General features: G+C 38.9%; 1 protein-coding gene across 1 annotated transcript in view; it reads left to right on the forward strand.

Moving 5' to 3' along the window:
- RADX (RPA1 related single stranded DNA binding protein, X-linked) overlaps positions 1-23,751 on the forward strand; it is an 81,307-nt gene that overhangs the window by 12,455 nt on the left and 45,101 nt on the right. The window contains 7 exon segments of the mRNA XM_052663450.1: positions 16,363-16,468; positions 16,667-16,758; positions 16,866-16,988; positions 19,877-19,981; positions 21,307-21,385; positions 21,387-21,466; positions 22,632-22,792. Of these exon segments, the coding sequence (XP_052519410.1) occupies positions 16,363-16,468; positions 16,667-16,758; positions 16,866-16,988; positions 19,877-19,981; positions 21,307-21,385; positions 21,387-21,466; positions 22,632-22,792 (746 nt within the window).

Genomic DNA, 23,751 nt, shown 5'->3' on the forward strand with positions numbered 1-23,751 from the left:
TAATGTCCAGCCAGGGTTGAAAACTATTGATCTATGATTTTTAAAAATCTCAGTGTGATTGATCATCTTTTAAAGGGAAAAAAAAGTTCTATAAACTGTGCTAGGCACAGGGAACACAAAGATAAGTAATATAGAATTCTACCCTTAGAATTAATCTAACACATAGATAGAGAACCTGTGGACACAGCAGGGGAAGGAGAGGGTAGGACGAATTAAGAGAGTAGCATTGAAACATATACATTACTCTGTGTGAAAAAGATAGCTAGTGGGAAGCTGCTGTATAGTCCAGGGAGCTAAACTAGGTCCTCTGTGATGACCTAAGGAGTGGGAAGTAGGGGATATATGTATACTTATAGCTGATTCATGTTGTTGTACAGCAGAAACCAACACAACAGTTATACTCCAATTTAAGAAAATAATTAGTCTAACAGGGTAACAGATATGTAAGATGAACAAAGTACATGAACATGAAAGACTGCTGACAGTAAACGGTAAGAAAAAAGGATGAATGGAAGGGGAGAGGAAAGGAACAAAAATGTAGTTGAGGAAAGAGTGAATGGTCTGGAGAGTAGGAGAATGGGTTGAATTGGAGAAAACGTAAGTAAGGGTTAGGGATAAGAACAGGGTAGTTTAAATATTATGAGAGAATACATGAGAAAGAGTATGCAACGAGGGCCAGTTTGGTCAGTACAGAAATAAGGATCTGTGATACTATCACTGCCTTCTAGGTGTTGATGTTGGAACACAAACCATTGGGGTAATTTAGCTTGGTTTATTTTTTCATGCTTACACACATCGTTGTAAGTTATAGAAACTAATGTAATTTTAAAGAAACTAAATAAATGGAAGCTTGTGAAGATGAAAATTCTGTTGTAAAAAAAGGACATATTTGCTGGCAATGTATGATTTTTGTATATTGCCTTTTTGTTTATTGTTCTGTCCTATCTTATACAAAATAGTGTTCAGTTCACGTACACAAATGATAAACCTTTTAAAGTCTTGAGATTTTCAGACTGTATTACATAATACATATTGAGGTAATAACCTTAAGTGTTTAGGGTTTGGGGTGAAGGAAGTTTTTAATTCATTTGAAATGCTAGCATTTTAGAGTTGGGAGGGACCTTGAGTATAACTGAGTAACTATGGCTATGAAAGTGGTTTGTAAAATGCAAACTATTTTCTAAGCACAAGGTAATACCATGTAATATAAACTTTCTTCACTCATATATGAAAAGGTAAAAGAGAATTTTGTAGTCACATGTTTGGTAATAGGCAAAATGAGAAGGCAGTCATCTTCATTCTGGTTTAATCTTTGTTTGCTACATAGCAAATCCTTAGAAAAATATTGACATTAAAGAAATAAGAAATCCAGATAGTTCTATAACTATTAAAGTGAATCAGAGGTTTAAAATAATCACACACACACCCACCACCCACCCACCAGGCAGGTATCATTGTATAGGCAAATTCTAGCAAACATTGAAGGAATGTGTCATTCCAAAATTTCCAGAGAATAAAGTAAGAAGGTATACTCTCTGACTTATTCTTTGCTACCAATATAACCTTGATAATCAAAACCAAATAAGAATTTTATGAATGTGGAAAACTAAAGGCTACCTTTAGCTATGAACATATATACAGATATATAAAATTGAAGGTTAGCAGACTGAATTGTTAAATGTTTTAAAAAAGTGATTACACATTGTGACTAAGTTGTATTGTTTTCCAGCAATGCAAAGTTGATTTTACTTAAAAAAAAACAGACAAGTGTCACTTCTACATTAATAGATTAAAGAAGGTTGTCCTAGCAGAGCCATAAATGTCATTTGCTAAAATTTTACACACATTCATAAATTTTAAAAAGAAAATAGCAAGAAAAGGAACTTTCCACAACTGATAAAGGATGTTTGCAAAACAAAATGAAAACAAACACAACTCTTAAGGGGAAAATTTAGAAACACTCCAAAATTTTTTGGGGGGGCCATGCCTTGTGTCATACCAGATCTTAGTTCCCCAACCAGGGATTGAACCTGAGCCCTCTGTAGCGGAAGGGCAGAGTCTTAATGACTGGACTACTGGGGAAGTCCTGAAACACTCCTTTGTAAAATGGGGACCATTGATGGTCTTTTATTACTATTTCTGTTCAATGTGGTACAGGCTGCCCTTGCCAATGTGGGGATGCGTGAGTGCCTGTGTGCTCAGCTGTGTCTTGATTCTTTGCGACCCCGTGGACTCTAGCCCGCTAGGCTTCTCTGTCCTTGGAATTTTCCAGGCAAGAATACTGGAGTGGGTTGCCATACCCTCCTCCAGGGGATCCTCCCAACCCAGGGATCAAACCCGCATTGGCAGGTCAGTTCTTTTGGAAGAAATAAAGAAGGGAATAAATAAACCAAGCATTCAATTCTAGAAGGAAGTACCAAAAATAAAAATAAAAAATGAACAAAGGATGTAAAAATAATTAAAGATGACAGTACAAATAAAGCAGAAACATCTCCCTGATACAGACTTTTAATTAGTAAAGCTAAAAGTCTTATTTTTGAATAACAAGAAAGTAGACAAACCTCTGCCAAGGCTGATCACGAAAAAGGGTGAAGACTTGATCATTAGGAACATATCAGGGGATGTAACTGACAAGATAGTGATTAAAACATGTAGATTATGTACAGCTCTGAGATTTAGGTGAAATGAGATTTCCTAGTGAAATGTAAACTCTCAAAAATGCACTTGAAAGAAGCGTTACTGGTTTTACTACTTTCTCACAAATTGATACGAAAATCATTTTCCGAACTTCCAATGTTCACCCAAGGTCCCAGGTTCAAATAGTTTTGGGGGTAAATTCCACCAAACCTTCAAAGAACACGTTATTTCTCTAAGCTCAGAAAAACAGGCAAGCTTCCTAACTCATTCTTTAGACTAATATTAATTAATCTGGTATCAAAATTGAACTGAAATAGTACTTTCCTAAAATATAACAAAACTTATGGATCAAGTTCACTTGAATATATAGATATAACAATGACAAGCATGACCAAGTAGAAACAGTAGTGGTTCAACATCAGAAAACCTATGAATGTAATCTATTTCATTCATTCCTTTATTCAATGAACACTTCTCAACTGCCTACTATGTGCCACATATTTTCCTGCCCATAAAAAAAATAGACCACAGCAGTGAAAAAAAAAAAACACGAGTGCTTACCCCCAAGGATCTTATAAATTAGAGGGAGGAGAAAGAAAACAAAATAATTTCTGAGTGTTATCAATTCTGTAACAGTGGTGTAATAACAATAAAGTGTTAGTCCCTCAGTCGTGTCCCGCTCTTTGTGACACCATGGACTGTAGCCCTCCAGGTTCCTCTGTCCACGGGATTCTCCAGGCAAGAATATTGGAGTCGGTAACCATTTCCTTCTCCAGAGGATCTTCCCGAACCAGGCGTTGAACCCGGGTCTCTTGCATCTCCCGCGTTGCAGGCGGACTCTTTACTTTCCCTGGTGGCTCAGATGGTAAAAAGTCCACCTGCAATGCACAAGACCCAGGTTCAATCCCTAGGTCAGGAAGATCCCCTGGAGAAGGAAATGACTACCGACCCCAGTATTCTTGCCTGGAGAATCCCATGGACAAGAGACTGGCGGGCTACACCCCATGGGGTTGCAAAGAGTTGGACATAACTGAGCAACTCACACACACAATAACCATAAAAGGGGAGGGAATACATATGTAAATAACCCTTTTAAAATGTTTTATTGAGTTGAAACCTGAGGATGGGAAAGAACTTTCCAAAAAGAGGAAAAGGCAGGCACAAAGTCCCTGCAGCAGGATAAAGCTTGGATGTTTAAAGCTTGTGTGTTAGTCGCTCAGTCGTGTCAGACTCTTTGCGACCCCATGGAGTGTAGCCCACCAGGCTCCTCTGTCCATGGTATTCTCCAGGCAAGAATACTGGAGTGGGTTGCCAGTTCCTCCAGGGGATCTTCCTGACCCATGGATTGAACCTGGGTCTCCTGCACTGCAGGCAGACTCTTTAGCGTCTGAACCGAAAACGGCAAGGGGAAAAAAAAAAAATTGAAAAGGCGGCTGGTGGGCGGGGTGGAAACATGGCGGCCGGTATGCTGAAACAACATGGTGCAGGAGAGAAGGAAGGAAGGCTGCAGCTGTGTACAGCAGGGCTCCGCAAACTGTGGTCATCAGGATAAATACAGCCTGCTGCCAGCAGTCCATGGGGTCGCTAAGAGTTGGACACAACTGAGCGACTTCACTTTCACATTTCACTTTCATGCCTTGGAGAAGGAAATAGCAACCCACTCCAGTGTTCTTGCCTGGAGAATCCCAAGGACGGGGGAGCCTGGTGGGCTGCCGCCTGTGGGGTCGCACAGAGTTAGAAGCGACTGAAGCGACTTAGCAGCAGCAGCAGCCAGGATTTGTTAATAAAATAACCCATACATTTACACATTTTCTGTGCTGCTTTCCATAAACAACGGCAAAGTTCAATAGCTGCAGCAGAAACCATAGGTCTCAAAAAGACAAAAAGATTTACTATCTCTTTAGAGAAAGAGTTTGCATCCGCCATAAGGCCATGTGGATCCCGGTGGGCGGTCTAGACGTTTGTCTAAGTGCAATGGGGAACCCTGGGGAGTGGTTTAGGCAGGAGAGTGGCACAGTCTAACTTCCATTTTACTTTTTGCCCGCACACTCTACTTGCAGGATCTTAGATCCCTGACCAGGGATGGAACCCTGGACCTGGGCGGTGGAAGTGGAGTCCTAACAGCTAGACTACCAGGGAATTCTCCTAACTTGCATTTTAAAAAGCTGTCTCTGACGTATTATCGTTTACTTTTGGAATAGGATACTGAACCTGAAGAGGAAGACTTTTGGGGTTCCTGAAATGCTCCGTATCTTGATCTAGGGGGATAGTTATACAGATGTATATATAGCTGTATTTTTAAGATTTTTCTATTTTACTGGGTACACAGTATACCGAATAGAAAAGTTTAAAAAGCACAAAATCACACAACAAATCTAAGAGAAGAGGGACAGAGTGGAAGAAAATAACTTGCAATATACAGCAGGTAAAAACTTACTGCCCTTAGCAAAGAAATTCTATAAATTAATTAGAAAAAGGATATAATTTAAAACAATAGTATAAAATGGGGAAATGGGCACTCTACTAAATACGTTGCTGCTGCTAAGTTGCTTCAGTCGTGCCCGACTCCGTGCGACCCCAGAGACGGCAGCCCACCAGGCTCCCCCGTCCCTGGGGTTCTCCAGGCAAGAACCCACTTTTTCAGAAACCGCTTTGTCAATACCCATTTTAAAATTCAAATACTCTTTAACCCAGTAATTTCACTGCTAGAAAGCCGTCCATTTAACAGAAATACTTGAACATAGTAAACAAACACAGGCATATCCTAATGAGGTTCAGAACTGGATCCAAAACTGAAAAACTAATAACTGCCTAAAACTATAAATTACCCATTAAAATGGGCATGATTATATAAATTATGGTACACCCCCACTATAGAAAAGTGTATAAAAAGATGTGTGTTAAAGACACTTGAGGGAAGTAGAAATAACAAATCATAAAATGTAATATAATCACTTTTCCCCATTTTGAGTGGAAAGTTGAAGCCATAAGAGGAAGTAAGAAGGGTCTTTTACTCCATCCAAACCTTTTATTATTATTTTATATAAATTCATTTAATTGGAGGCTAATTACTTTACAATATTATTTTGGTTTTGCCATACATCAACATGAATCCGCCACGGGTGTACACGTGTTCCCCATCCTGAACCCCCCTCCCACCTCTCTCCCCGTACCATCCCTCTGGGTCATCCCAGTGCACCAGCCCCAAGCATCCTGTATCATGCATCGAACCTGGACTGGCGATTCGTTTCACATATGATATTATACATGTTTCAATGCCATTCTCCCAAATCATCCCACCCTTGCCGTCTCCCACAGACATTATTTCATTTTGCTCTGTTTTTTTTTTCTTTTCATTTTCCTTGGTACATCAATGTCTTAGTGTAGTGCAAACGAAATACCATATTTTATTGCTGTCAATTTACTGTGTTTTGTATTTTGGTTGTATATTAAAATATAATCATACTATGTTTTAAAAAAAAAAAAAAAACTTCAAACATACAACAAACCTGAAAGAACACCAATACTTCTAGGTTTGTCATTAACACTTTACTGTACTTGGGTCTTACACTTTTAAATATAAAGTTTGGATTTTTTAGCACATGGACCTTGCCTTTTGCAATAAAAATATGGTTTAAATAATGAATAGATATTACTTTCATAATCAGAGAAATTAACGTTTTACAAATTATTCTCAGTTCTTCTAGAGCACCAATTTTTCATTTGTACATTCAATTCTAAAAATAAAAATATTCAACAGAGTAGTAATGCACTACTGCTTTATTCCATGCTTGAGATTAAAAAAAATAATTTCATTATTTCATCCCTGAAATGAGTATCTTGTTTTTAAAGTTTAAGTTTTTAAAATCATCCTTAGCTACACATTTCTACAGCCATCTTCTTTTTCTTAAAACTGGATATTACTTCAATTGCATATTTTCATCTCAATTATCTTTTCAAGTCTGTTGCTGTTACACATCATAGCATTACTACTGCAATGTTAAAAAAAAAAAACCTGAAAAGCAGTAAATGCAGAAAATTATCTTTCTTGCTCCAGTACTTTCGCCTTTATTTTTTGCACTTTATTTCTTCCCCTTTCCATATACCTGCTGCTAAGTCGCTTCAGTCGTGTCCGACTCTGTGCGACCCCATGGACTGCAGCCTACCAGGTTCCTCCGTCCATGGGATTTGCCAGGCAAGAGTACTGGAGTGGGTTGCCATTGCCTTCTCTATTCCATATACCTACATACCTATAATTCTGCTCATTTCCATCTCATAGATAAAAATGTATTTTAGAGCAGTGGCTGATGACTAAGGAGCCAGCATTATCAGGTTAACTTCCTTCTTATGAAACTGAACTTAGATTAGTTTTGTTCGTGGTAAGTAATAAACACAAAAATGAGAATTTCAAGCTTTTCCACAAAAATCACACATTCCAAAAACAGTATCTACGTAAATGCTACAGTTAATGGTATAAAAATGGCATTTCATTAAATGTAAACTAAGGAATAAATCACGGAACATCCTTTTTTGAATCAAAGTTTAAAAAGGCAAACCCCAAATTTTTACAACTTTTATGCCAAATTCAAATCTTTCCAACAACACAGAAAGTACTACTTCCACGGCTGGAATGGGGATACAACTAAAATCAATTTCACTCCGTCAAACGTATAACAAACACATGAGGAACACTGATTGCAACCAGACTACGTTCGTGAGATTAAATTTAAACCACATGCAAGATACTTGCCGAAATGGCCCCTTTCTACAATCAACCCAAGACACAAGCTGTGCAAATTTCATTAAGCGACCGACCGTCTCTCCGTCATCCTGCGAAGCTTCTCTCTTACCACTCCCAGCTTATAATTAACAAGACCCAAACACCTTCGTTTCCTTTTCCATTAATGTGAATTCCTAAACACTATTTTTTAACCCCTCCGGCGTTCCCTCCAATTACTTACTGTTAAAATTGTGCTCCTCTGGTTGCTTATTGTTTAGCCAGATATCTCCATACGGATCTTCGTTATTCCACAGGGGCAGGTAATGACTTTTTCCACCTCTTAAAGGTCTCTCGGGGACCTCTCGGTGCGCACTATTTCTGAAGGGAGTTTGTAGAGAGACTCCAGCAACTCCCCACAGAGAACGTTATTTATGCACAAGATTCCCTGGCCTATTCTTTTCTCATTGTAAATGCACGAGACTCTGGAAATTCTCACTTCTATGCCAACTTTGAGAATATTTTTATATACGAGAGAATTCAGGCTGGGGTCCAGGTAGCACTTCTCCTGGTACACCCCGTCCGAGATTGTCACATCAAAGCAGTAAAGCGGAGGTTTAGGTGCCACGTCGCGTGGCTCATCCTCTAACAGGTATCTCTGGACGGCCAAAACGGCGACAGGAACCACCTCCGATGGGGTGACCCACTGGCGAGGTGAGTCTATTACTTGCTCAAGAACCTTCTGGATCCAGGACTGGCGCCCTAAGGCACCGACCCTTCGGACCACACCTCCCGGGGCCGCAGTCCCATTTCTCTCCGGGTACGGCATATCGACCCCAGCCTGGGATGGGTCAGCCTGAGGCTGACTCTTCTCACCAGACATTGCTGGGTAACTGCGTACCCTCTTCGCTTTACAAAGTCAGCTTGCTGGGTCCTAAGCTAAAAGAATAAGAAACCGCACGCGCGAGCCTTAAAAGTTACTCGGCCCCAGGGGGCTGGTAAGGCTCCGCCCCGTCGCGAAGCTACAAAGACTTTACGCGCGTGTGCTTCGGCTCTCCGGCCCTGCCCCTCGCCAAGCGGGCTTCTGTATCCCAGGAACTATTACCAGGCAGTAACACACGTGGTTGCGCGGCGGGTTCTCTTACTTAGAGCCGGCTGGGATGCCCGGATTGGAGACGCGGGAAAAGCTCTGGTCCCCAGGGTTTCCAAAGCAAAGTAACCAGAGGGAGGGGAGGAGCCCTCGTGACTCTTCTAGTAGGGAGGGTGCCCAGAGGCTATGGTGAAGAGAAACTGGGCTGGAAGCCGGAAGCAAGCAGTCAAAGCTCAGAGTTTGGGGGTGGGGGGGGTGGGGAGGGGCAGGGCCTTTGGCAGAATCTTTATCATCTGAGCCACCAGGGAAGTCCCCTTGGGCCAGCGACAGAAAGTAAATGGGGGCTTCCCAGGTGGCGCTAGTGGTAAAGAACCTGCCTGCCAACGCAGGAGACATAAGAGACGCGGGTTCGACCCCTGGCTCGGGAAGATCCCCTGGAGGAGGGCATGGTAACTCACTCCAGTATTCTTGCCTGCTGCTGCTGCTGCTGCTGCTGCTGCTGCTGCTGCTGCTGCTAAGTCGCTTCAGTCGTGTCCGACTGTGTGCGACCCCAGAGATGGCAGTCCACCAGGCTCCCCCGTCCCTGGGATTCTCCAGGCAAGAACACTGGAGTGGGTTGCCATTTCCTTCTCCAATGCAGGAAAGTGAAAAGTGAATGTGAAGTTGCTCAGTCGTGTCCGACTCTTAGCGACCCCATGGACTGCAGCCCACTAAGCGCCTCCATCCATGGGATTTTCCAGGCAAGAGTACTGGAATGGGGTGCCATCGCCTTCTCTGATTCTTGCCTGTAGGGTCACAAAGAGTCGGACAGGACTGAAGCAACTTAGCACGCACGTACACAGGCGACCCATGTTATCGCGTTCACGTATATTGCGTGCGTGTGTGTTAAGTCACTTTAGTCGTGTCCTGTACTCTCTGCCAGCCTGTGGGCTGTAGCTCGCCAGACTCCTCTGTCCATGGGCTTCTCAGGCAAGAATACGGGAGTGGGTTGCCATACCCTCCTCCAGGGGATCTTCCCAACCCAGGGATCAAACCCGCATTGGCAGGTCAGTTCTTTACCACTGCACCACCTAGTAAGAAGATAAAATCCATTAAAAGCATAAGAGCTTTTTATTGAGGTATAGGTGATGTATTGGCCTCCTGGGGAGCTCAGCTGGTAAAGAATCTGCCTGCAATGCAGTAGACAACCATTTGAGTCCTGGGTCGGGAAATTCCCCCAGAGAAGGGATAGGCTACCCACTCCAGTATTCTTGGGCTTCCCTTGTGGCTCAGCTGGTAAAGAATCCTGCAATGCAGCAGACCTTGGTTCGATTCCTGGCTTGGGAAGATCCCCTAGAGGAAGGCATGGCAACCCACTCCAGTATTCTGGCCTGGAGAATCCCATGGACAGAGGAGCCTGGTGGGCTACAATCCATGGAGTTGCAAAGAGTAGAACACAGCTGAGCAACCAGGCACAGCACAACACAGTTGCTGTATTGCTGTACAATATGTTAGTTTCAGGTGTCCTACATAGTGACTTGACATTTGCATACATTACAAAATGATCACCATAAGTGTAGTGACCACCTGTCCCCAAAGAAAGTTATGTTTTTATAAAGTTATTATAACTTCTTATTTTGTATATTACATCCCCTTGGCTTACTTATTATATAACTGCAAGTTTTTACCTCTTAATTCCCATCATCTATTTCATCCCCCAACCCCTGGCAACAGCTGATTTAGTCTGTGTATCTGTGAGTCTGTTTTTATTTCGCTTGTTGAATATATTTTAAGATTCCACACATACACGAGACCATATGGTATTTATATTTCTCTATCTGGCTTATTTCACGTAGCATAATATCCTCTAGATCCATCCATGTTGCAAGTAGCAAGATTTCATTATTTTTGATGGCTGAGTAATATTCCACTGTGTGTGTATGTGTGTGTGTGTGTCACACACACCACATCTTTATCCATTAGTCTGTCAATGAACATTTAGGTTGCTTCCATATCTTGACTATTGTAAATGACACTTCAGTGAACACTGATGTGCATATACCTTTTTGAATTAGTGTTTTTGTTTTCTCAGGTAAATAGAAAGAAGTTAAATTGCTGGGTCATATGGTAGTTCTGTTTTTAACTTTTTGAGGAACCTCTATATTGTTGTCTATAGAGGCTGCATCAGTTTACAATCCCAACAGTGCACAAAGGTACCCTTTCCTTTATATACCTGCCAACATCTGTCATTTGTTGTCTTTTATGATGATAACCATTCTAACAGGTGTGTGGTGGTATCTCATTATGGTTTTGATTTGCAGTTTCCTAATGATTAGTGATGTTGGGCATCTTTTCATGTCCATTGGTCATCTTTGTGTTGTCTAAGAAAAATAAATATCTATTTAGGTCCTCTTCCCAGCTTTTAATTTAGTTTTTTTCTTTAATAATTGTATAAATTCTTTATCTATTTTAGATATTAACCCCTTATTGAATTATCATTTGTAAATACCTTCTCCCTTCAATGGGTTCTCTTTTCATTTTGTTGATAATTTACTTTGCTTTGCAAAAGTTTGATGAGGTCATATTTGTTTACTTTTGTTTTTTTCCCTTGCCTGAGGAGACAGATCCAAAAATATATGCTAAGATCAGTGTCAGAGAGCATACTGCCTCTGTTTTCTTTTCAGAAGTTTTAGGATTTCAGGTCTTGCATTTAAGTCTTTAATCCATTTTGAGTTTTATCTTTGTATATGGTGTGAGAAAGTAGTCCAGTTTGATTCTTTTGCATATAGCTGTCCAATATTCCCGATGTCATTTATTGAAGAGGCTATTTTTCCCCATTCTTGCCTCCTTTGTCATGGATTAATTGACCATATAAGCATGGATCACCAGGGCTATATGCTTAGGGGTGCCTCCTATGTGGGTTGTGTGAGCCCTCCTATTGTGAATGACTACTGTGGACATGCTGGTAGGCAGGGCAGCCCCTGGCCTGGTTGGCTGCCAGACCCTACCTTGTGTGGAGGCTGCTGGCTACTGGAAGGTGGGAGCCAGTCCCTGGGTCCCTGGGCAAGGGATGGGATTGTCGAGTGCGTCCATGGCTAGTGCCAGCCTGCTGGTGGGTGGGCCTGGGTTACTGCAGGACTAGCTGCTTGGAGAAGGAAATGGCAACCCACTCCAGTGTTCTTGCCTGGAGAATCCCAGGGATGGGGGAGCCTGGTGGGCTGCCGTCTATGGGGTTGCACAGAGTCGGACATGACTGAAGCGACTTAGCAGCAGCAGCAGCTGCTTGGTATGGAGGTGTCCCAGGACTGGTGCTGACCAGCTGGTGGGTGGGTAAGCCAGAAACTTCTGCCATAGGGCAAAGCCCCAGTCATACCTGACCCACAGACTCTGCTTTGGGCCTCCAAGGATGCAGCAGAGAATGGGGGAGAGGCTGCCCTAGCAGTTTCTTTCACCTTAAGGACACCTTCTCTCTTTTCTGTGTCATCCCTAACTTTAACTCTTGAGAAAACACTAAATATTGGAGGATCAGAAAGAGGGAATCTGGTGTATTGAGACACCCATTCACATTTTGATAAGTCTCCCAAGGTGCACCTCGAGGTCTCTTGATGTTTTCCATTTGAGGAACGGTTCCAGGTCTAGTTCAGGGCTTTCTCCCTGTAGACAGGGCACCCAGTTTGTAAGGCGCTGCTTTGCACAAATGTCACAGGCTTAGTGGGACCTGGAAGTCACATTTGGGGCATTCTTGCCATTTGGGTTTTTGAATTTCTGGGCATCTCTTTGCCATTTGCTTTTTTGGGGTAACTTCCTGCTGGCGTGATTTGGTTTGGTTTGTTTGCTTTGAGTACACAGATATTTTGTACTAATTGCTTCCTCTAAGGTTCCATCTCCAAGTCCCCTAGGAAAAATCCTAAGTGATTGGTAGACCTATGCTTATGATCCAGTGAGGAGAAAAAAACTTGATAAAACTTTAAGAAAGGCTTTCTAGGGGGAAACTTGCATTTCTGTCTTTGAGATGTAAATGTTCTATGTGATCTTCCTAGGATATTCTGTGTTTGTGTGTTTGTATGTGTGTGTTTTGAAAACTCTGACCTTTTGGACAAAGGTCACAGGTCTGATGGAACTGGGAAGCCATGTTAATGTGACTCTCTGGCTGGAGAAGGCAATGGCACCCCACTCCAGTACTCTTGCCTGGAAAATCCCATGGATGGAGGAGCCTGGTGGGCTGCAGTCCATGGGGTCGCTAAGAATCGGACACGACTGAGCGACTTCCCTTTCACTTTTCACTTTCATGCATTGGAGAAAGAAATGGCAACCCACTCCAGTGTTCTTGCCTGGAGAATCCCAGGGACGGGGGAGCCTGGTGGGCCGCCGTCTATGGGGTCGCACAGTCGGACACGACTGAAGTGACTTAGCAGCAGCAGCAGCTGGCTGGCTAGGTTTTGGTTTATTCTGGTTACTTTGGTAACGCACAGACATCTGGTACTAACTGCTTCCTCTAAGTCTTCCTCTACGTTTTCTTGTTTCTTTGTCCTCAAATCCCTGCAAACAGGCAAGTGGCTGTGGAAGCAATTGAGGAACTCTGGCCAGGGTTACTCTCTGGGGTGTTCCAAAGGCCCTGCAGCCCACTGTGCCACAGTATCTGCTACCCAAGCAAGTGAAGGCTCTCCTTTCCTTCTGCCTTAAGTAGAGAACCAGGCCAATTAAAATTGTGCAAGCACAGGTCAGGCACTTAAAAGCCAATAGGGTGCCTACTGCTTGAAGACTCCCTTGACAGGATAAGGGGGATCACAGAATGGACCAGGCTACTAGGGTATCCACCCCTAACAAGACAACTTCCATGCAATGCCAGATACATCTGGTTCAAACATAACACTGAGCCCACTTTTCCCTGGCCGCTGCCTTCCTGGCAAGACTATGAGGTGGATTCCTCAGCCTATCTTTTCTATTACCTTCACCTCTTTCCCCCTTGGTCCAGACTGATTTACAGGAGGCGAAGTGTTGCCTCTGAGCCTTCCCAAGAGGCCTTCTTCCATAAGCTAGAAAAGGAAAAGTAAACCTTTCCAACATAGGTAAATTGGTATGTTAGTCCTTCAGTTTCATTGAGGTAGCCACACAATTCTTTTTTTTAAAAAAAGGAAAAACAAAACTATCCTTGTTTTACAAATGTAATCTTTACAGGACCAGAAGGGTGGCTCCAAAATTAATCCAAAACCCACCAATCCTTTTACCACTTCCCAAATCCTCCATGTTTATCTTAAGAGGCTTGTAAATATTTTCAAAAAGGGGAAACAAAGTCATCCTAGGAAGAACTTGCCTGTATCTTTGAGATGCAAGTGTCCTATCTGGTCTTCTCAGGACGGCTCATCTCTGCTATCTTTTAAAATGTAAATTTTAGAGGGAGTAAACTAGAAGTTGGCTTGTCCAAGGTAAATAGAAATCCTAAATGCTTTTTCTGCAAATATTTAGCCATCTAGCCAAGTGAATTTTACTTGTTTCATCTGTCAGAAACCCAATTTTAACGCAACTTCTTTTGTAAACTGATCGGTTTTACATTGCTGAACCTGACTCAGGACTGAAATCTTAAAATAAGAACTGAGGTCTCTCTGTGTGTGTATGTATCTTTGACTTTGGATAACATTGCCTTGGTTGATTTGTAAAAGAGCTGTATTTAATTAGCTTAAATAAAAGTGCTTACAAACCAACAATTCAAAATACAAAAGAAATTAAGCTAAGTGAGTTTCAGGCTCACATGAGCTGGGAAATATTTAGAATATTAATATCTGAAATTAATGTTTGTTATTACAAATTTGTCAGCAAGGAAAGGAACTTGCTATGAAGAAACTTTTAAGGACAGAAAATGTAAATGAAATAAGAGTTTTAGATAAATTCTATTAAGGGTAATAGTGGCATAGTGGTAAAGAATCTGCCTGCCAATGCAGGAGATGCAGGTTTCATCCCTGGCTTGGGAAGATCCCCTGGAGGAGGAAATGTCAACCCACTCCAGTATTCTTGCCTGGAAAACTCCATGGACAGAGGAACTTGGTGGACTACAGTCCATGGGGTCGCAGAGTTGGACACAACTGAGCATACAATATTAAGAGAAAAAAAATGACATTATATTCCTATATCATCCTATAAAAATCAATGCCAGACATATCAAATGCTTAAATATGAAAGGCAAAACTTTTAGAAGAACTTATAGAAAGTATGTTTGCCTTTAGGATAAGGAAGCATCTTTTGGATAGCACAAAGAAATGGTAACCATAAAAGAAAGATTAATAAGCTTAACTACATTAAAATTAAGAACTTCTGGGACTTCCCTGGTGGTCCAATGGCTGACTCCACGCTCCCAGTGTAGAGGGCCCAGGTTCTATTCCTGATCGGGAAACTAGATCCCACAGGCCACAGCTAAGAGTTTACATGCCACAGGTAAAAAAGATCCTGCATGCTGCAACTAAGACCCAGCACAGCCAAATAAATAAACAATATTTTTAAAAGGATAAAACAAATATTAAGAACTTTTGTCCATCAAAAGACACCCAGAAAAATTCAAAAACTGGGTGAAGATATTTGCAATAGTATAATCAACAAAGGTATTCAGTATATATAAAGAACTAATACAAATAAGAAAAAGACAATCCAGTAGAAAAAATGTTCAAAAATATTAGGAGGTATTTCACTAAAGAGGATGCATAAATGAACTATAGGTATATGAAATGTTGTTGAACATAATTAGTAGTAAGAGAAGTACAAAATAAGACCACAACAAATTGCCATTTTGTATCATTAGATTGATAAAAAATAAGAAAGTTAGGAATTTCCCTGGCTGTCCAGAGATTAAGACTCTGTGCTTCCACTGCAGGGGTCACAGATTCAATCCCTGGTCAGGGAACTAAGATTCCATATGCTGCATGGTACAGCCAAAATAAATAAATAAATTTAACAGAACCAAAATTTGGAAAGGATGTGGCTCAATGGAATTCTTGCACATTGCTGCTGAAACTGTTAATAGTTTAATATTTAATATTTAGTAAATATTAATAAATATTTATAATATTAATAAACTAAGTGAGGAGTTAATAAATACTACTTTAGAATAGTTTGGAATTATCCTATAGAGTGACTTCTCTGGTGGCCCAGACAGTAAAGCATCTGCCTACAATGTGAGAGACCCTGGTTCGATCCCTGGGTTGGGAAGATGCTCTGGAGAAGGAAATGGCAACCCACTCCAGTACTCTTGCCTGGAAAATCCCATGGACAGAGGAGCATGGTAGGCTCCTACAGTCCATGGAGTTGCAAAGAGTCGGACACGACTGAGCGAATTGTTCATCCTATAGAGTGGAACATTTGCATATTTTATAATCCAGGTTTTCCCTTCTGGATATAATACCTTAGAAAATATTTGCCTGTGTGTCCAAGGAGATATGTCAAAAAAAATTCATAGTGACTGTTCATTATGACAAAAGCTGGAAATAACCCATATGTCCAGCAATATGATGAAGAGTAAATAGAATTGTAGTATATCAACACCCTGGAACATTATTCACAGTAGAAATGAGAAAAAAAAGGCTATGTGCAGCTGCATGAATGAATTTTAAGACCGTAATTTTAAGTGGGGAAAAAAGTAGCCCTAGAATAGTACATTATGGTATTACTCCATTCATTTAAAGTTCAAAAACAAATCCAAATAGTGTACTATTTGGGCAAAAACACTTGTGATTTTTTTTAAACCTTTTTAAAAATTTAAGTATATGGTAAAACACAAAGATGCGTGGATGTGATAATGTCAGAATAGATAGAAGAAAGCTATTGAAAATGATCTAGTTCTTAGGTTTAGTGGTGGACTCAAAGCATTCAATCTGTTTTTTGCTGTGTGATATATACATGTGTATATTATTTTATATGTATATCATATTAAAGTAATATATTTCTTTTTCAGAAATCTGCCTGAATATTCGAGATCTTCCTAATATAACTATCATCCCAGAAAAGAAGGTGAAACCAGAATGGAGATTGCCAAAATTAAATCACCGTTTTGTTATGAGGTAAAATAGATTCTTGTAAAATATCTCAAATATTAATTTTCAGTGTTACTCACTGAAACAAGGTATTATAATTTGCTCAAAATCTACCCCAAATTATGCTGTAGCAGTTAAATAGATATGCATTTTCATTCATATTTGTAGAATGCTCTTTTGCTATTTAAAAATAAAATATCTATTTAATAATTTTTCTTCTTTTAGATGAGAACTGGAGAAGATGCCAAATAATTGTATCTGCGATGTTATTGGAGTTTTGGTTTTTGTAGGAAGGGTCCAGCAGTTAAAAAAGAAGGGTAAGCTTCTGATATTGAAAGTCATAAAATGCATTTCAGTGAATAATTCTGTGTTCATATGTGCATAATCCAGTGTCTTCATTTATTCTAATATTCTATCCATATAGATAGCCATGAAGATTTTTGGTCATATCGCTGGATTCACATTGCTGACTTGACTTCAGAACAACCATTTATAGTGGAGCTGTTTTCAACATCTCAGCCAGAAATCTTTGAACATATTTACCCAAGTACTCAGTTAAAATATTATTATCATTTTATATTTGGAAATGGGAGCATTAACTGAAAAAAAATATAGTAGAGTATACTAACTTACAGAATGCCATGATCCTGAGCTAGCAAATTCAAGCAGTCTGATAGCACATATAAATTTTTTTCTATATTAATATTATAAGTGGTATTATAGATATTAACTGTCTTCTGGTTTTCTATTCAGAATTTGGGATTGAAACTAGTTTTTCAGAAAACAGGTGCTCTTATTAATTCTCACTTTTAGCATTTTAGACATAAAAGGTTGAAATTCTGTGAAACTAAAGCATAGACCATTTCCTTTGTATCCATTTGGAAACTGAAATAATAGACCCCATTTAAGATAATGAAGACTTTACTAATGTAGAATTAACTGGTAGAGGATTGGGAAACTATGTAATTAAATAATGACAGTGGTAAGTATGATGTCATTTGAGTATGAAATTAATATTAGGTTAATGGTGTTATACCACCTGGTCAATATTTTACTTACTTTGGTGTTGATTTTTCCCCTTATATTTATTCATATACATAGGTATTTTTTCCACTACTTTTATTTATTTCAAGACATTTAAGTATGTCCTACTATGTATTTTATGTAACAACTTAGTCTACAAACCTATTTTGATGAGGAAAAATATATTTAATACTTTCTTATAACAACTTCAGTGAAATTTTTCCTTGTTTGAATTTGTCACATAAAGCTATTTTAGATGTGGTGAGCTGTTTTCCAAATGAGTATATGAATGAAATACGGATTGTTAAATGCTTGCCAAAATTGGGGAAATTTCCAGTCTTGACTACATATATTTTTTTTGATCAGCAACAACATAGAAATGGTAGAACATCATGAGACCTAGAGACCATATACAGGGCTGTTCTGCTACCCCTTTATTCTCTATTGTAAAATGCTATTACCCACTATTCAGATATTAACTCATTAAAATCCACCTTATGCTTATGAGATAAAATTTTTAAAACATATGTATATGAATAGAACTAAACATTACCCCAACTGTGATTGGAGGGGAGAGCAGAAAGAGAATTTGACCAAAACCAAGGTATGGGTTTCCAAGGTAAGTGGGGCTATGCCTTTCATATAACTTCTCTCAGGGCATAGATGGTTGATAGTGATGATTGCTCATGACAATTTAGATGGGTTTTATGGCCAGATCCCTCTCTCTTTATAGCCACTATAGCTGTTTTAATAGCTAACTGACACAGGTTTTGGCAAATGATTTTTCACAGAAATTTTGCCATGTAGTCACATTCTATTTCTTACAGAAACATGAAATATATCTTTTAAGAAAAGTCTATATGGAGCTTCGTGAGATTTACTCTAGTACAAGAATTGGCAACAATCACTATTCATTTTCATCTTTTGACCAAGAGTGAAGGAAAAAACTGTGAAATAAATGGAGAGTATTAAGGAAGCTTGAGGCCTATGAAGAACATAACTAAGGATCTTCTGGAACAGTACCAGAATCCTTTGGTAGTAGGGCATCTATTTTACTTTGTATGTGTGTGTGCTCAGAATCACAGGCTTTGGCGATACATGGTGCTGTGGAAGGCCCATGGTGTGTGCATGCTGGGGCACCGCTGGCCCAGGGCCACCTTTTTTACTTTTCATTAAGGAGAGTGAAGAACTAAGGGGAAAACTTTTTCACTGCTTACTATATATTAGTTGCTCATAGATGTTACTTAATTTTGTACTTACAGTTACCTTTTAAACAGGTGATGTTTTTACAAATTTATGGGTGAGGATATAAAGGTCAAGAGAGATTTTAAACAGCTAGAAGGTGTTAGGTTCAAATGTCTTATTTTTAGCAACCATGAACTTAGAATTAGAGATTTCTTTAGTATTCTTATGTCAGCATCTTTAATCATGAATAAATGAAAAACAATATAAATCAAGAGAATTATTCTTAGTCATTTGAACAGATTTTATTTCTTTTCATTGCTCCAAAATAAAAAACTAGTAAATGAGAGATACAGGAAATAAATTTATAGATATTATCATGCTCCAGGGAAATATTTATTCTCAAATGAGAGCTACTGTTGATAGGAAATTGCAAGTATTTATATTTATTTCTTCATTTCCTGATTTGTAAGACAACTGTTTTGGCACATAGTAAGTTAAAATTTTAAAGATATTTTTGCATAAGTAAACTCTTCCTAAATAACCTGATAGTTACAAAACAGCTGATAGCTTTTGAAAGTGGTTGAAATCTGAAGACATGATAACCTCATTTTCAAGGATTCTTTTTAGTCTATCTAGTTGGTGAGGAAAGCCAACAGAAAAGAATACATGATAGAAGCCCTGTCTTTGAGATTTAAAGTCTAATTGAGATAAACACAATTAAAACACTTGCATAAACAAGTTCACATTAATAGTGTGTAGCCCTATCTGATGGAAAGAGTGAGAGTAATTTCAGGGATCAGGTTAGATTGGGTTAATCAGTGAAAACATGGAGAAGCTCAGTTTTTTTTTTCCTCTGTAGGAAATAACGGTTCACACTCAGTTGTGTGGCCAATTAAAAGACTTTCACTCTTCAGCTGTCCAGCAAGCAGGGCCTTCGTTTATGTGCAGCTGCTGTATTAATACTTCCTGAAGGAAAAGTGTTAGATCCTTGTTGCTCCAAGTGTGGTCAAAGGGCTAACAACAGTAGTATCACTAGTGCTAAGATCTCACTAAGCAAAGAATTTCAGGCCCCACAATAAAACTACTGAATCTGAATTTACATTTTAACAATTATCCCAAGTGATTCCTGAGTTCAGTAAAACTTGAGAAGCACTCTGTTAGATTGTGATCTAGGTATTTCCCTTTGAAATGCATAAATAATTTCATAAGTATTTTCTTTTCCTTCAGTGACATATTTCATGTGTACACAGCTGAAAGTTGTCAGAAATGATGATCAAGTACCTAAACTGCTTTACCTCACCACTACAAATGAGAGTCACATGTTTATTACTGGTAAGCAATTTCTTTGTATATATTTAATTGGAAATCTAATATATTTTCTCTTCATTAAATTAAATTTTCTATTATAACATTCAACCACAAGACAGCCTTATTTTGAACTCCTTCACTATAAGATTGGTTTAACAAAGAATATGTGTGTGCATGTGCACAGTAGTTGCTCAGTCGTATCTGACTGTTTGCAACCCCATGGACTAGCCCACCAGGCTCCTCTGTCCATGGGATTCTCCAGGCATGAATACTGGAGTGGGTTGCCATTGCCTTCTCCAGGGGATCTTCCTAACCCAGGGATTGAACCTGGGTCTTCTGCATTGCAGACAGATTCTTTACCATCTGAGCCACCAGGAGGCCCCAATAAAGAATATACAGCCTATGAAATCTATTGCTTCGAGATGATTTACAATTCAAGCAACAATTTTCTGACTTTCTGAAGAATTTTATGTCCTTCAGTTAACTTTAATTCCTGCTTAATGTTAAGTTAGTCATAAATGGCTTCACAGATTGAAGACTGTTTGGCCCTGTATCACAATAAGGATTCAACTAACAGTAGTTTTAAACTGTTAAAATGAAAATGTATGTTAAATTTTGGTCCTCAGACTTGCATTTTACTTACATAGCAAGCAAAGTCTCACTGCTTATCTACAAGTTTATTTTTTTTTTCCATTCTCTCTGATAATGTGGGCAAAAAAATCAGATGAGTGAGAGAGTACTGTGGAATGTTTTACTTACTAGAATGCTACCATCTTGGTAATTAGGAAATTTGTCAAAGAAGAGTCCTAGGAAGGATGTAGTACACATCTTTGTTTATACTTCATTTTATAAATATGAGTAATATCAGATCTAATACATACTAATAATATCAGATGTAAATGACACTTGAGTACATTTCAAAAGCATGAGTTTAAATGCTGAGCTGTAGTCACAGAAAATTTAGTTCATATGTGCTATCATACCTTCAGGTTAATACATAAAAATTGGTTTCCTAAGAAGATGCTAACCAGTTGGATAGTTAGAAAAGTCCAGACTATTAGTTTTCTTTTTCTTCTGGCTTTTTTTGATATCCTACAGACAGCTACAGTGTAGTCCACAGAAACTGTAATATGTTCAATTTCCTTCTAGATTTAGGATTTATTTACCATCTTTGATAATTTTATATGCATATTCAGTATAATTATGTGCTACATAGTGAATAAGTTGACTTCTTTTCTTGGTGACATAAGATTGATCTTATATTAAAATGTTTTTATACACAAAAAAGTCCAGGCGGTTTACTACAGTGATTTTTTTTTTCTCCTTATTTTTACCCTTCATGCAATGAGGTCATAAAGGCCAGCTGTATAACGATGATGCCAAGGTAAAAAACTTTATTCAGTGGGTTAAAGCGAAGAACGATTCTGGCGAAGAATGCTGTTATGGGTGGATATTACCCCTATCCGCCCGTGCCAGAGAAATTTTCGAAGTATAGTAGTTCTCTTAAAGGTACTGATGAAATTACTAGTCGTTTATGATTACATGCTATATGTATGCTATATGCCTTGTCATTTAGTCATCTTTATTCTTTAATTTGAGTAGACCAAAGTGTAGCAATACTCACTATTAATAATTTGATCTTTATCAAGATATAAAAACATATGTCCCATAAAGGTGGATATTTTTATTTTATTAGACTGTAAGAAAAAAGGAATATAGACTGACTAAATGGAGATAATATCTTGATTTAAGGTCTTTGAGATAAAATCTGAGTTGGTAGATCCCAACTCCTATAATATTATTTAAATTAAACATATGAAAGGATACATTGGACAATTTGATATCAAGATACAACTGTATTAGGCCACTTTTACGGAATGATACATAGATATCCCTTGGTATCCATAGGGGATTGGTTCAAGGAGCCCCATGGATACCTAAATCTGCAGATGCTCAAATGCCTTACATAAGGGATATACAGTGATTACAGTTGGCTCTTTGTATCTGCAGGTTTGCAAAACTTATGGATATGTGTATTGCAAAACTTGTGGATGACTGTGTATTGGATATAACACGGTTGAGGCTCCACCTGTAAATAAAATGATATCAAAATTAGTGAGATTCAGAATAAGTACTGATGAGAGACAATGTTAATTTATTTTAGTAGAATTAAAATATGATAGTTGAAAAGTTTAGCATATATTAATTTTGAAAAGCTGTGGGATAATTGGACAGGTTTGGAAAAAAAAGAAACTTTGAAATACTGATCTATCATCAGCTAAATATTGGCATCCTTCTATACTTCATAATGCCAGCAATATGTAGTATATGCTATATACAGAATATAGAAAATATTAACATCTGTGCTTCTATGCAGTGGCTAAGCAACACTTTATAGTTTGAAGTATGATATATAAATTACATTCAATATGTAAATTTTCTGTTTCAGATTAAGACACCAGACTAGAAGACTGTATCACGATTGAACTGAAATATATTTTGCCAGTTTTACCAACATCACCTAAGGGGATGCCAAATATAAAGTCTCACATACTTAAGTTATTAGCAAGTTTATAATTTTCATGTTGTGAAATTACATTGCAAATCAAATTCTTATTTTTTCTCATTTCAGTTCTTTAAAACTTACAATTTCCTTGGAATTACTCTTTTGCAGTCGGATCACTTTTGACAGCTATAAGTGAAGTGAAGGTGGAGATTGAAGACTTGCAGTATAGGGAACAAAAGCACACTGCAATTCAGGGAATAATTACTGTTATAAAGTATGTCCCGCATCTCAGTGCAACTGAAAGTGCCTCAGCATCTGAAACACTACGGGTATGGTGCCAGAGAATTAACAGTATATCTCTGAAAACACTCTGATTGTAACCACAATTGGTATTATATATTTTTTTTAATTTAAATTCAGTTATTTTAATTGGAGGCTAATTACCTAACAATATTGTATTGGTTCTGTCACACATCAACATGGATCCACCATGGGCATACACGTGCTCCCCATCCTGAACCCACCTCCCACCTCCCTCCCCGTGCCATCCCTCTGGGTCATCCCAGTGCACCAGCCCCAAGGATCCTGTATAGAACCTAGACTGGCGATTCGTTTCTTATATGATATTATATATGTTTCCATGCCATTACCCCAAGTCATCCACCCTCTCCCTCTCCCACAGAGTCCAAAAGACTGTTCTATACATCTGTGTCTCTTTTGTTGTCTCACATACAGGGTTATCGTTACCATTTTTCTAGACTCCATATATATGTGTTAGTATACTGTATTGGTGTTTTTCTTTCTGGCTTACTTCACTCTGTATAATAGGCTCCAGTTTCATCCACCTCATTAGAACTGATTCAAATGTATTCTTTTTAATGGCTGAGTAATACTCCATTGTGTATATGTACCACAGCTTTCTTATCCATTCATCTGCTGATGGACATCTAGGTTGATTCCATGTCCTGGCTATTATAAACAGCGCTGTGATGAACATTGGGGTACACGTGTCTCTTTCAATTCTGGTTTCTTCACTGTGTATGCCCAGCAGTGGGATTGCTGGGTCATAAGGAAGTTCTATTTCGTTTTTTAAGGAATCTCCACACTGTTCTCCATAGTGGCTGTACTAGTTTGCATTCCCACCAACAGTGTAAGAGGATTCCCTTTTCTCCTACTCTCTCCAGGCATTTATTGCTTGTAGACTTTTGGATAGCAGCCTTTCTTACTGGCGTGAAACAGTACCTCATTGCGGTTTTGATTTGCATTTCTCTGATAATGAGTGATGTTG

This window comes from Budorcas taxicolor, chromosome X (genome assembly GCF_023091745.1).
Source record: "Budorcas taxicolor isolate Tak-1 chromosome X, Takin1.1, whole genome shotgun sequence".
NCBI lineage: Eukaryota > Metazoa > Chordata > Mammalia > Artiodactyla > Bovidae > Budorcas > Budorcas taxicolor.